At 37.4% G+C, this 15,338-nt stretch overlaps 1 protein-coding gene across 6 annotated transcripts; it reads right to left on the reverse strand.

The window, feature by feature from the left end:
• Positions 1-2,309: 2,309 nt before the first annotated feature.
• LOC104219944 (uncharacterized protein At1g01500-like) lies at positions 2,310-6,578 on the reverse strand. 6 transcript variants are annotated; one of them, XM_009770711.2, is made up of 3 exons: positions 6,394-6,578; positions 4,714-5,521; positions 2,310-3,036 (listed from the first exon to the last, which is right to left on the reverse strand). In XM_009770711.2, the coding sequence occupies exons 2-3, from the start codon at positions 5,413-5,415 to the stop codon at positions 2,809-2,811; spliced, it is 930 nt and encodes a 309-aa protein (XP_009769013.1). In that variant the 5' UTR covers positions 5,416-5,521; positions 6,394-6,578; the 3' UTR covers positions 2,310-2,808. The 6 variants fall into 6 exon arrangements, with proteins under 6 accessions (XP_009769013.1, XP_009769014.1, XP_009769012.1 ...); XM_009770712.2 differs by having other exon boundaries at positions 6,375-6,578; XM_009770710.2 differs by lacking the exon at positions 6,394-6,578 and adding an exon at positions 6,090-6,368.
• Positions 6,579-15,338: the final 8,760 nt, after the last annotated feature.

Here is a 15,338-nt window from a genome sequence, read left to right on the forward strand (position 1 = left end):
GAGAAGTGTCCCTCGCAGGAGTAACCAAGGCCGCAGACTCAACTGAAACAGCCCTCGATGAAGACCGGGCGATGGGTACCATGGCAAGGTGAGCAGATGAGGTCGGCTGACGAAAAGCTAACGGAGGAGCCCTTGCTCTCTGTACTCTCCCTGACATCGACAAACGACATATAAGAAACCAAGCAAAAAGAAAGCAAGAATTGCAAACAAAAACGTTATCTCACCTGTAAGAGGCCTGCGTCCAAACCTGTCATGAAAGGTCGACCATGTGCGAATCCCCATTGTATGGGGAAGGAGGGCGCCCACCCAGTCATGAATACCTTCGACAGGCAGAGGGGGCAATCTCTCAGCTGCAAAGACATGATAAAGTTTAGTACCATAACAGGAAATGGTCGGGTACCTCACCGACTAAAGATACATAAACTTATGCAGAAAGTTCCACTTCTCAGGGAATCCCGTTGGTCCGCCACAATGTGCTCAGTCCGTACATAAAAATAATTCTCGTAGAAACGACGGTTGGTCCAGTCGTCCATCCTCACCACCAGACTCCTCGATCCTCGAGGACGCATGTGAATCATCGTACCACGAATAAGTTGAGGGGCGAAGATGCTGAGCATATGGTCCAAAGTGACCTCACGGCCGATGAGTTCCGCGTATTTAAGCAGCATAAGGAATAACTTGTACACATACGGCGAACGTTGGGCGGGGCATACCTCGTAAAAATAGCAAAAATCCACCACCAACAAATGAAGAGGAAGTGTGTACCCTACAAGGAAGGGGTAGGCATAGAACACACAGTACTCGGGGCGATCGAAATGAACTATGTATTTCCCCACTGCCGGCCGCATATCAATGTAATTGGGGATTCCCCACCTTTCTTTCAACTCTGCAATGTGTCTTTCTCTCATAATGGAGTGAACAGGTTCCGGTTCGACCCCGGCGGGAGTACTGAAGTCAGTCGGCTCTCTCCCAGGGCGAGGGAGGATCTCAATCACTGATGGGACCTCCTCATCTTCCACCGCATCTGCCCCTCCGGTGGCCTGAGCAGTACTTTCCAGTACCGGACTAGCGATAGGGAGATTGTCGCGAGAAGAATCACCAGCCATTTTTATTATAAAACACGCTAAAGAAATAACAAAAAGAAGGGATGGGAATTTTCAGTGAACAAGGGGGCAAGCAGAAAGTTGGAACATAAGAAAGAAAGTATATCTGTAGGGTTCTCTCAAATAAAAGGTACAGAAGTGTGTTAATCGAATGATAAGCTCCCTCTATTTATAAGAGACATAAATCCCCCGAGCACGAAACCCAAGAGTCGTCAATCAAATCTGATAGGGCACGAAACGTTTCAGTTCCACAGGAACGTGTGTAATAATGGCGGCAACCACGAAATGCCTCTTTGATACCAAACGGCGTTTCGGTTCCAAAACAGCCACAACGGTCTAGGGGAATAGAAAGAACGCCGCCACTCCGCCAAAAACCCAAGAAATGTAACTAATGAACAAAGAATCAAAAGTCAGATTTCTCTCGAGTTCGTAACAATCATGATCCGTCTGCCGAGCCCGACAGAGGACGACCCCGACAGACGGAGGGACTAACTGAATTGGTCAAAATCTGACCGTCATGACCGAGCTGACCAACGTCCCGCCTAAGTGACCGTGCAGTGAAAGATAGTATAGCCCGCTCCATATCCCTTTCTCGGCATCCGACGAGTCGGCAATAACGGCGCCTAAAAGCACGACTAAGACACATTGGAGGCAAGAGGACGTCGAGCCAAGCAAAGGGCAAGGCTGCCACGACTATATATAGCAATGGTAAGCTTTCAACAAGGGGGGTTGCTTCTCCTATCTCTCTCTATAGCTAAAAAACTCTCTTCTAGTATTCTTGGGAAGAGTGAATCTCTAGGAAAACATGTAAAACGATCTCCTTATCGATTGATGGGAGATACAATGTTGAATTTCAATAAGATCATTTACATTTCCTTCATCCTAAGTATGAACCACACTGCTAGCTCTTTGATCTGGAATTTATTATGTCTGACTAAGATTTGCCGCTTCATCTTTGATTGATTTGTTCAAAAAGATTTTAATATCTTTTGAGTCAAACGTCTACTACAATTGGAGTTTAAATAGGTTCAATATGAGGACATACGACATGCAAACTTGGACACCCGTAGAAAGTGCATAAGACAGGCTTCGCAGTCACAAGCCAACACCATTTGCTTATTCAGTCACTGCAAGAACAACAAAGGAAAAATGAAGCCCGGAAAGCACAAATAAGGTCTGCCGCAAGATCAGAAAAAGAAGAAGAAAGGGAACACAAAATATGACTTCTTTATGCAATTTGTAGACAGTTCTCTGCTATCCAATTCGCATGAACATGAACTAGATTAACACCTTTCAACAGACGAAACGTTCACAGATACATCTAACCTATTACAATGCCATTTGAAGACCTAACAATTACTGAAAGAAAAAGAAAAATGGACAAGGACCTATGAGAAATATAGAAGACTGTTCTAACGAGTATCCGTTGTTAGCAACGAGGTCATTTAACTGTCCTGCAGCTCAAGTACACAAGACTCAAGTTTTATTCGATTTGATGTCCAGAGCTACTGCTGCGAGTTATTTATAGAAGATCAGTTTAGGAAGAAATGTAAAAAGCTAGGCTATTTCTCTTACAAGAGGATTCTATCAGCTTGCATCATTAGGCATTTACTTTCAGAGAAGGTGAGTCAAAATCAAGAAGTTAGCAGGTACTTGGGACAGATAGATGGCATTAGAGTAATAGCAGTTAAACAGGTCTGAGTCGTCAAAGTAGACGCCTTCTGAAGTTTCTGGTGGTTCCTTGATAAGTACGAGCAAGTAGTCCCGCTCCTATACCGATTCCAACACAGATACTGAGGCCAATTCCAACACCTACTCTTACACCAGCATTGAACCAGGATAGTTCCCCATCTTCACCTTCTATATATTCCATCCTAGAGTAAAGGTTGTTATATTCATCATACTCCTGTTTGGGTTTCGCATGATCTGTAACCTGCACATGCATTGTTGGCAACACTTGTAAAAATTTGCTCATAAAAGAAAAATGGATAAAGAAAAAAAACAGATGATGGTGCATAACATATCGAAAGTCATAGTAAGACACCTCTGCTTTAATATTGTATCACCTTCTTGGTATATAAGAGAGCGACGGAGCAAAACTAAATCAGTGTTGTTTGCTAGACTTTTTCATAATCACAGGCTAACAACAAAGTAAGCCATAGAAAAGACGGGGGAATAGACAAAGATTTCAAGTGGAAGAAACACCCAAAATGGATTTAACTTCTGTTGTCGAAAAACTCATTTGCAGAAGATTAAAAATCCCATATTGCAGATCAGATAAATGGATAACCGGCTTGCACACATAAAGAAAACTCACTAATGCTGGCCCAGGCATTGCAAATTCTAACAATTTCATCTATTGTTATATAGGGAATACTTCAGTTGGAAGTTCCATTGAGATTTAATCCGTAAACAAAAAGTAAGTGCATTGAAGACTTCCAGTATACAGACCTCTCTATAACAACATCCATATACAACAACACTTCACTATAAAAGTTATGCTTTTTTGGAATCAATTTTCATGTTATGTTATAATATATGTTCTCTATAACAGTACTTCGCTATAACATCCAAAAATATTTGGAACAAGCGAAGCTGTTATAGAAAGGTATGACTGTATATGCAGATTGCAACTCTGCCTTCAACCAGGGACATGTTTCTTTAGCAGTTGTTATCGGTACAAACAATGTGTTTGCTGTTTTAAGATACCCTTTTCTTTGTATGTTCATAAATTGCAATCGAGATTTTATCATGTGATGACGGGAAGAGTCCTGGCAACTGAAAATTATGGTAAATAAGATATTTGTCTTTACGATATTTACTATATTTTCTCTGAACCGAGGGTCTATTGGAAACAATCTCTATCTTCACTAGGTAGAGGTAGGTCTGCGTACACACTACCCTCCCTAGACACCACCTGTGGGAATATACTGGATTTGTTGTTGTTGTAGTACTATATTTACTATATTTTGGACTCAAATACTAACACATACGATCTTAACTGCTAGCACATGCAAGATAGCAGGGCAAATTTTTATTTCCTTTCACCCATGTGGTATCCTGGTAAGAAAACAAAAGCATTGACACACAAAACGAAAAGGTAAGACATGTGTGTCCATTTGTTGCATGCATAAATACATATATTGGTATCTGAGCACACTGTACTGTTTGTTTCCCAAGAGTTCAGGATAAGTTTGCTCATGGTTCTCAAGCATTATTGGCTGGGCCTAAGTACTGACAGCACAAGATAAGAAAATATTTGGGCAGCAATTACAGAGAAGCTAAAAGCTACTGCAGCATATATGGAGTAGTAGTTCAACCAAAAGACAACAAAAACTTATTTGGCAGAAGGGTAAATATGCTAATTCACTGATGGTGATGGCTATACATAACCTACACAGAGTTGTAGGTTATGTATAGGTATAGACATCAATAACCGCAACGGAGAGTCAGGATTTTCACTAAGGGGTGTCACAATAAAAAAGTAAATACACGACAGAAATCAAGGGGATTCGTACATAGTATATATAAATAAACAAATAATTTTTACTTATCTAAACAATATATTTTTCCGATGAAGGGGTGTCAATCACCATAACCAGTAGTATACCTGCATTGCGTGTGAAGAGGAAGCATGGTACTGGCTTTCAGTTGCCTCATATTCAGGTATTGATTCCAACATTCCCGGCCTTAGTTGCTTCCTCCGATGGCCGAGTTGCAGAGCCCTTGTTAGTATAATTGGTTTCCCTGAGAAACAACCAGCTATATAAACTTCAATTACAGGAGAAGCCAAATCCGTGGCCGTGTGTTGGTTTCCTTTTTGCAAGCTAGAGCCAGCAAACACATCCATTTCACAATTGATGTTCCAAGATTGTCCATGATTTTCAGATTCACTTAAAAATCCATTGCTATCGCATAAGTCTAATGAACCAGACAACACGAGAACATCCCTATCGAAAACCTCATATTTCACACTTCCTGTCATACTTATACTATCAGTACTAACAAAAGTAACCTCCTCGGATTTCTTATCAAACCTATCTCTTCTAAGTATGGTGGATACACCATCCGAATAAATTCCAGTCCGCGCACCATTCACTTCCAAAAGGGTGTCGCGTTTCAGCGGAACATAGTTCACTGTGAGGTACTCCGCGGTCAAATCATCAAGCTCACATTTGCTAATTCTAATGTAAAAAACTCTCAAATCTAGCCACTGTAAAGATAGCTTAAATCCAGACTGATAAGGAGAGTGCCTCATAAGGCTGTGGCCATTCTCAGCAACTCCATTCCCATTCTCGTGCAAGGTCTCCATTCCTTCACAAATTCCAGGCTCTTAATTACTCACCAAAATCCATCAAAATTTGATTGATTTAATTGCTTATCTCCACCCAAGTAGGGCCATAACAGTGAAGAATAACCTGGAAAATTTGAGGAAAACTAAGGCAAAGGGAAGAATAAGAAACAACAACTAGCTGAACTCATGAGGAAAAAATATGAAAGAGATCAATTCCCAATCAAAGAAGCTCAAAACTAGAAGAAATAAATGACAACAACAACAACAAACAGTGTAATCCCGCACCTTACCTGCCTTTCAAAAAGCAGAGAGGCTGTTTTCGGTATACCGTCGACTCACGAAGGGAAAGGGAAGGGGCAATAACAAGCAAATCAATCTGACAACCCGAAGTGAAAATACAAAACTAACGCTAAATAATGCCATTAGAAAATCGAAATAAGGCAGCAACTAGTAATAACAGCAACGAAGAAGGAGAACTATAACCCCTAGAACAGAAAAAGTGAATCACATTAAAGTGAAAAAGCTTGGGAGCATAAAAATGGGATCTTTATAGGGCAAAATTGGGTCACAGGTAAAAGTTAAAAGAGGAAAGCAATGGAACAGTGAAAAGACTAAGAAGGTTTAATATATTGAGAGAGTAAGAATAAAGCAGGAATGACAATTCTGAAAAATCAAGAAGATGGATGTATTACCAGAGATCAGAGAGCAGAGAGAGAGAGAGTGAATGTGCACCCCTTCAAATTCTATAACCAATTTAATGTTTTTATTTTTATTTTTACATAAGAGCGGTCATTTATGAAGAAAACAGGAGTTAAACGCAACCAAATTCCAACAAAAAACCCAGCAGGAGGCAGTAACACTAAACGACAGAATACTGTAGACTTCACGTGTACAAACAAAATACATAAAACACAAAAATCTTGTGCGAAAAGAGTGAGTAGAGCATCATCATTATTTCAGCAACAAAACCAACAAACCATTTTCCCTACAACTCACTACAAGCATCTTCCACGCCACCTCTTTGCCTGTACAAAGCTTCTCTTCACTATAAGGGACACGAAACATCAAATTTAAGACAACTTCATTAACTTCAAGACTGGTTTTTCTTAAGTTTCTGCTGTAAAGACAATACAGAGAGTAAGAAAAAAGACGAAAAGAGCTTTAACTTTTTTGTCCACGAGTAGTCCAACACCGCATATTATAAGTTTAAAGCCGAAAAAAGAGGAAAACACCGCAAATGGAATAAAGTTCCAACCTTTTCTTATATCGAGTTTAGCTCATTAAATATTTGGTCTTGCAAAATTGGTTTATACTTAATGGAGTACTACAAATTATTAAGCAACTACTTAAACAGTATAAATATGATCCGTCACAAGTGCAAATAAATGACAGTATAATATATTGTCATTAGGGTGTATATACGTCGGGTTGGTTCGGATTTTGCAATTACTAAACCAAATCAATTGTGTCGGGTTATTAAATCTAAAGACCAAACCAAACCAGTAAAACTTGGGTTTTTCAATCTCGATTTTTCTCGGGTTATTCGGGTTTTTTCTTGTTAAAATCTTTATAGCACAACACATATAACTCGTGCTCAAAATATTTCTTTAATCCTAGCAAGATACAACTATATAAGGTATTTTTCAAGAAAATAATATAAAATATGAGATGTGTCATGACATTATCCTAAAATATTCAACAATAAAGACAATAAAATTATGTAATATAAATATTGCTAATTAAAAAGCCATAATAAAAATAAACATAATCTAAAAGTACTAAGTCATGCTAAAATAAGTATACTAATAAAGGAGTATTAGTTACATGACTAAACGCTAAAGAAAAAATAAAAATAGGTTATGCATTTCTATCTAAATTATTGCAAAACAAAAAATAGATATTCATTACATTGTCGTTCATAGTATTGAATTGAATATCTTTTGTTAGCATTAGTATTGATTTGATTTTGGTTTGAGCTTTTGTTAGCATTATTTAAGTTACTAAAATTAATGGCTATAAAACTTATTGGAACATTCAAAAGTTCTAAGTCCAACCTTGAAATAATACCTTAAAAAATAAAATTATGAAAAAGTTTTAAAATATTTATAAATTATATCACAATAAGTATATTTATATATTAAATATATCTAAAATTTATATATAAGGTCGGGTTGGTTTGGTTTCGCTTTGACTTTCTTTAATTAAAACCAAATCAAACCAATTATGGTCGGTTTTTTTTTTTTGCAACATCAAACCAAACCATAGTGGATTTTTTTTCTCAGTCTGACTCGGGCAGTGGCGGAGGCAGGATCTCCACGAAGGGGCAGTGGATTTTGTATCTAGTGGGAATTGAACTCATGACCTTATGTAGATTTTGAACCCCCTTGACCACTAAACTACACTTTTGGATTGTGTTAATGGGGTTCAAAACTTAATATATAGAGGTAAAAAATAGATTTTGCCTTATATATACAGTGTATTTTTTCGGCAAAGGGGGTTCGGGTGAAACCCCCTTGCGCCCCCCTAAATCCGCCCCTGGACTCGGGTTATCGGGTTAAAGAGATTATAATTATAATAAACATATGAATAACTTGAATAAAACCAAATGAATACAAAAGTTTCATATCATCTCCTCGTATAGTCTCGAGCAATGTCACTTAATAAAGAAGCTTTTATGGTTATGGTAGACGGAAGGTTTATTTTCGTAACATTATATTTATTAATATAGAGTCAGACTCGTCCCTTTTCTTGATTTACCTAATGTTAAAACTCATCAAGTATAAAGTCAAACTCGTCCTTTTTCTTGATTTACCTAATGTTAGACCCTATCTAGTATCATTCCCGCTCCGCATGTTCAGTTCTTTTGGCGTCAGGGGCGGACGTAGAGTAGCGACGTCAAGTTTATCTGTACTTTCGATGCATAACATAAATTTATATGTAAAAATTCACTAAAATTGCAACAAATGGTAAACTTGAATTCATACATTTAAAATACAATAAGTTCAATGCTTAAAACCTTAAGGATTGGACCCATAAAATTTTTATATTGGATCCGCCTGTGTTTGGCGTGTCATAATATGTTAATGTCCATACTGGTTATTGAGGGATCAGTTATTATCTTCTTACATGATTTTAGGCACACGAACTAATTTTTAGAATTGAATTACTTCCAAATTATTTGAGGACAAATTTAATAGTGGTGTAAACTGGAATAAAGCAAAACGACGTTAGAAGAGTGATATAGGTAAACCAATTTGGGAAATTATTTAATAGTGGTGGTAAAGTGGAATGCATTTTGGAAATGAACGGTTGAGAATGTGATGAGAGTAGAGCCAAAATGTATATGGTGTTGCAAATATCTTATCCTGCAGCAGTATCTACAGAAAGACAGAAAAAGAGAACAGATCTAGGAGCAGAGACAACAGACAAGTATCAATTTGTTAACAAATTCTAAAAACGCAATGTGCTCTGCTAGCAAAGCACGCAGGTCATCCGTTAGTTCTAACGACATTTAGCTAGCGTTCAGACATAGATTTGATTGAAACTTGAAAAAACAACGTTTATAAACACGAGATAAAAAATAATTTTTGAAAATTGAAATTGTGTTGGACATACATTTTAATTAAAAAAATTTTGAAATTTTATGAGTATAAAACTTTAAAAACTACTCTAGAACTATTTTGGGGGTTTGAAGATTTTATTTTTAATATATGCCAAAAAATGGTTAAAATCTATAAACAATTGATATTTGAAAATAAAATTTGAAAGAAAACTCCCAAATTTTATTGTCAAACAGGAGCTTAATCAACAGTTTCACTACTAAATTTCGTTGATAATGGACAAGTAAGGAAGTAACGGAACGAGAAAATAATTCAACATGATCCTTTACAATTTAAAGAGAAGAAAAGTTTTGCGATTTTGATCTAACATTTGACTCATGATAACCCATATGAGTAAAACTAACTTTCAATAAATAGAGTTGTGAGCGTGAGCACGTGATTTTTGCCCTATGAGAACTACTCCTAAAAATTCAAAATAAAATAGTTTTGTGTTGTTTGTAATTTATGTGTATTTTGTCTGCGCATGTTTATTTTCTATTTCAAATAAGAAAAATATAAAAATATGTGTTGCATGTGCATTTAGGGTTTAATTTTACAATTTAGGAATTAATTAAACGATCAAGTTTGTTTTACGAAATGGAAAAATCACAAAAATATGTACTTTGCATTTTAGCATTTAATGTCCAAATTATGTAATTTTGTCTTCATTTGATGTTTAACTTCGTGTGATAGCTATTATTAAGAGTTAACGTTTTAGCTAATTATCAATTTTATAATTAGGATTTTTAGTTGGTAATTAGGAATTAAAAGAGAATAGAAGAAAAGGAAGAAATAAAGAGAAAGTCGGACTGGGCCAGTTTTGAATTAAATAGACCAGGCCCAAACCAAAATAACCCCTTGCAGCCCAGTCCAAATACCCTCTTGCCCGGTCCAACCCAGTCAGCTTTGGGGGCGGATGGAACGACGTCGTTCAGGCGTGAAAAATCTGGGCCGTTGATCTCACTTGATCAACGGTCCAGATCACTTCGCCCTCACCCGTAACCCCATACCCGACCTGTGGCCCCGAACCACCCCATCCCCTACTAAAACCAAACGACGTCGTCCCCATTAAGGGAATTAATCCAGGTCGTCAACCTTCATCGATCCAACGGACCACATCAAATCCCCACCCCACTATATATTCCCAAACCATACCCCGCCCCCCCAAACCAAGCCCCCCTCTCATTCTCTCATCCTAATAGCCGCCACCCCATCCCTTCACCGTAAATCCGGCGGCGCCGGCTCCGATGACCGCCAAAATAACACCCCTGAACCTCCTAACCACCCTCAACCTGAATCCTCACTCTGTTTGCCTCGAATCAATCTCCAGCTTCTCGAATCTTCAATCGAAGATTCGAGCAGAACTCGAACCTACCCCAACCAAGCCCAAATTCATACCCTGGCACCCTATGACCTCCCTCGTGCCCGAACCACCTTTGGTTCGAGTCGAATCTGGCTAGAAACACTCGAACCCCAAATCGAAAAGTAAGAACCCTAGAAAACCAAAACTGGTTTCTGTCCGAAGTTTAAGGGAATTTGGGTGTTTAACTGACCTTAGTCGAAGTGTTCTCAGTTGAGAACACTCGATTAAGGTCCGTTCGACCTCAAACAGTTTGAGTTTGAGTTCAAATCAGGGTCGTCCAGGTCCCGAGTTCTTGAGGTATTTTCCCTTTCCTGTTTGTTCCAGTTTGTGTTTGTTTATTTGTTTTGTTTAGTTTTATTGCTTTTTCAATTTCTTTTGTCGACTGACTCTGCCCATCTTCAATGACCTTTTATTTGGTCAAACTTTTTCTGGTCATGGTTAATGAATGTGATAAAACTATATAATCGATTTGAATGAGTGTCGTCGATTAGTTAAATTTTATTATGAATCCCTGTTTTCATCAATACGATTTGAATCACCTGTGTGCATGTTCGATTCTTATTTGCTATTGATTGTATGTGTTGTAATTCGTGAAGTCGATTGAATAAGTGTCGTCGATTAGTTTTACATGCTTCAATTCTGATTAAATAACCTGATAATAATGTGATTTGTACTGCTTCAATTCTGACTGAATCAGGGTTCTTCTGTTGATGCCATTTGATCTGATTTAAATGCTAGTTTGAACGGTCATTTGAATTCGAATTGAATTGGTTATAGCTGAAAGATGTAGTATAAATTAAAAGGTTTAAGGTAGGATATTAAGTCACAGGAGTTTTCAGGGGTATTTTGGGGTTTTAAAATGGTTGAAAGGGTTAGTGTTAGTGGTCTGACCATGAGGGTACTTAATTGACCATTAAACTAATATTTTGTACGGTCATTTGAATTCGAATTGAATTGGTTATAGCTGAAAGATGTAGTATAAATTAAAAGGTTTAAGGTAGGATATTAAGTCACAGGAGTTTTCAGGGGTATTTTGGGGTTTTAAAATGGTTGAAAGGGTTAGTGTTAGTGGTCTGACCATGAGGGTACTTAATTGACCATTAAACTAATATTTTGTCTAGTAGTAGTGGCTTGGGAAACATAATAGCATGGGGATTAATGGAATATTATAAGCTGCCCATGCCTTTGGTTCAAGACACATGATAATGGGCTGTAAGAGAACATCATGGACAAAAAGATGGTGGTGGTATTAGTTTAATTTCTTTTGAGAGGGGGAAGGGTTTGTTTTTGGGCAGATAAATAGAGCAAGGTTTAGACATTGAGGTGGACTTTTTTTTTGGAGGAATAGGCAGAAAAGGTTGAGAGTCAAAAACAAATAGAAAAGTCCAAAGATTGGCACACACTGCCTGACTTTGAAAAAGATTGAGAAAACCCACTGTGGCATTAGTTTCCTGAAGTCAAATTAGAATTCCAGTTGATGAGTTGCATGTTTCTAGCTTGATTTCTGATTGTGAGAGTCTCAGAGGTTCCCTGGTTGGTCTTCTAGTAATTTTGGATTTATTCAGGTTAGTTTTGAGTCAGTTCTGGTAATTCTGTTGGGTTTTAAACACTTCTGGATTTCTGATTTTTCGCTTGGGTCTGCTGCATATGTCACTAGCTGTTGGTACTTGTTGTTTGGTACTCGCAGTGTTTGTTCGCTGTTCTGTTGTGTTGTATTGCTACTGCTGTTGATCCTCTTCTTCTTCTTCTTGCATTGTCAATACCAGGTACACTTCGAGACTTTGATGTAGTATCTCGTATCGGATATGAAATAGAAATGAAGCAAGTTTTCCTGCTGCAGAATTATAGTGAAAAACTTCTGTTGCATATATGGATAATTTGCTTATGATGCGTGTATTTGTCCACTGTGGTTAAGTATTCTGAGCCCCAATGGACTGATGGACTATGTTGGGCTGTTATAATAGATTCTAGAATTTAGATTTAGTTAAACTAATTAGATGTGCATGGAAGCATGAGAGTTCTATAGCTAACAATTTGATTTAACTTGTGTTGATTAATGGAATCTCAGTTTGCTTTCATATATATTCCACTAAATTGTTTTTCTAGGATATAGTTGATTTTGAAATCAGTATGACGGCCACTTTAAATTTTATGGCCTGGGATTCATTGTTATAGTATAGGTGTTGGTAATTCTGGATCAATAGTTCATAGCAGTAGTTAATCGAATTGAACATGCCTTATTAATAAGACTGCTTTGAATCTGCTCGTGGATGTTAGTGAAATCAAATAATCGAGTTGTCTAGTCAAAACTCGATCTCTCATTAGGAATCACCATTAGTTAAACAGGTGGAGTAAGCTAAATTTTAATATGAGATTCAAATGATCAATTGTTCCTTAATTTGAGTAGATAAACGTGATTCTCCCTTCTCATAAATTGTTGAGTGCACGTTAAATAATTTGAAGTTGTTCCAGTGATTCTGTGTTCAACTAGAATTGAAGCTGAGGTCAGTGGTCCACTTTGGACATTTTGGGCTTCGGTACTGTCACAATCAGCCCAGGTCTAGCTTTGACTGCATGTTCATTTGGACCTGGGCCCAGATCTATAGTTGGTTGGCTCTTAGTACACACTTAGATAAGGGTTTATTTATACGGACTGCATTCAGAACCTAAAGCGAATAAAATTTGATTGCGTATGAGTTCAATAGACCCAGGTCTTCTAATTCTTACATAATGCAAAACTAATTAGGATCTTCTTCTTTGTTTTTAGAGGCAAATAAAAATAGAAAATTATAGATTGCTTTAGGATTGGGCCTTTAAATAAAAATGATGAGACGAGCCTCGCCGAGTGAAAGTACAAGTTGCGGGGCCCTCAGTGAATGGTTAAAAATAAAATATTTAGAATTTGGGACGGGCTATTAAGCGAATTTTACGGCTTTCCCCAGAATAACAACGCGTTAACCTCTTTAGACGCGCAGTTTAATAACATTACCTCCCTAAACTCGGGTGCACATTTATGTGACCCAAATCCAAATCTCAACGAAAGTCGAAACGTATCGCTAATCACGGGTACATTGATTGTGACGTGGTTCGAGATGCATCTCCACGACATTGCAAATTCCTTTTAAAAATAATGAATGAGACGAGCCTCGCCAAATAAAAATACAAAATTGCGGGGCCCTCAGTAAATATTTGTTTTCAAATTGCTTAGATTTCGGGATGGACCGTTTAGCAAAATTCCACGGTCCTACCCAAAATAAATACGCTAGTCGCTTTAGGCGCGCCTTTAATAATTTAATTTCCTTAAACTCGGGTGCACATTGATGTGACCCAAATCCAAATCTCAACGGAGTCAAAGTGTGTCGACGACCACGGGTACATTGATTGTAACGCGGTTCGAGATACATTTTCACAACGTTGCAATTCTTGATAAAAACAGTAAATGATAAAAGCGGTTAAAAGTTAAATTTTGCACATAAGTTCACACTTGTATAAAATCAGATAATCAAGCCGAATATAACAGTTGAGCGACCGTGCTAGAACCACGGAACTCGGGAATGCCTAACACCTTCTCCCGGGTTAACAGAATTCCTTATCCGGATTTCTGGTGCGCAGACTGTTAAACAGAGTCATTCTTTTCCTCGATTCGGGATTCAACCGGTGACTTGGGACACCACAAATCTCCCAAGTGGCGACTCTGAATCTTTAAATAAAATCTCGTTTCGATTGTCCTTTAATTGAAAAAACTCCCTTTACATCCCCTCACGGAGGGTGTAGGTGAAAAAGCAGGTGTGACAGTGAATTTTTTTTTTGTGTTCCCATTTTCCCTAGCATATAAATGATGGTTTTCAGAATATCTTTACCACTGAAGGGTAACTCTATTAACTTGAATTTAAATATGCGGAATCGGATAAAAATTTTGGAATATGTTAGCAACTAATAGCTTGTTTGGTCAAGCTTTTCTTTGGGCCAAACGTGCTTTTTCGGCTAAAAGTATTTTTTCCGAAAATTTAGATGTTTGGCCAAAGCTTTAGAACGAAAAAAAAGTATTTTTGAGTAGAAGCAGAAACCATTTTTGACAAGTAGAAAAAAGTAGCTTCTCTCCAAAAGCATTTTTCTGAGAAGAACTTTTGAGAAAAATGCACTTAAAAGCAGTTTTTAAAAGCTTGGTCAAACACTAATTACTGCGCAAAAGTACTTTTCAAATTAATTAATCAAACACAGACGGCTTGTTATTGAAAGTAATTTTTTGAAAAGTACTCATGAGAAAAACACTTTTTTAAAATAAGGTGATCGTAGAAGCTTAGACAAACAAGCTATAAGTATGATAAACCATTAAGAGTCTTTAGTAAAAAAAAAAAAAAAAAAAAAAAAAATCTAAGAGACTCAAAGGCGCAATTATAATTTGTTTTTTTTTAAGCAATAGAAATTTGGAATGAGTAAAATTTTGGTGCATCTTTAGTGGTGATTGATCTTAGCCTAATAAAACTAAGTATATGTGATTATATCGTCAGTCCAGTGGCAATAGCAATTCTCTCACTCAACGTATATAACATGCACTCAGCATGCATATATATGTATCTTTTATCTCATTACGCAAGCACACTGGTCGCAAAGAGGCCAAACATGCAATAAATGTTGCATTCTAAGAAACAAAACAAAAGGAACGGCACAGTGTAGGCCAAAACAATCAAATTACATTTATGTCCAAATTTGGTTTTTGCAAGGTGCAGCAGATTGGAATTTACTTCCTTTCAATGATGCCTCAAAAGTTCCAACAAATACTAAATCGAAATAATAAATTCTGAAAAGTATTATCCTAACAAATAAATAAAATGATACATTAGCACCCAACAAATATTTGACACAGAATTTCACAATTGACAATTGGCATTATTACACTTGTTATAGTCCTGTTAAGATTCCTGGAGATGGGCACGAGTTTTGCAAAATTATCGGAATGGTCATTTGCAGGGGAGCTC

The sequence above is a fragment of the Nicotiana sylvestris genome, chromosome 1, assembly GCF_000393655.2.
Source record: "Nicotiana sylvestris chromosome 1, ASM39365v2, whole genome shotgun sequence".
In the NCBI taxonomy this organism is placed as follows: domain Eukaryota; kingdom Viridiplantae; phylum Streptophyta; class Magnoliopsida; order Solanales; family Solanaceae; genus Nicotiana; species Nicotiana sylvestris.

What these genes read in the sequence shown, in the direction of transcription:
- LOC104219944 (XM_009770711.2), bottom strand. Translation starts at nt 5,415, where the DNA reads ATGGAGACCTTGCACGAGAATGGGAATGGAGTTGCTGAGAATGGCCAC. An exon ending in CCTCTTCACACGCAATGCAG is followed by an intron (nt 3,037 to 4,713) that starts GTATACTACTGG and finishes ATGCATGTGCAG; the next exon opens with GTTACAGATCATGCGAAACC.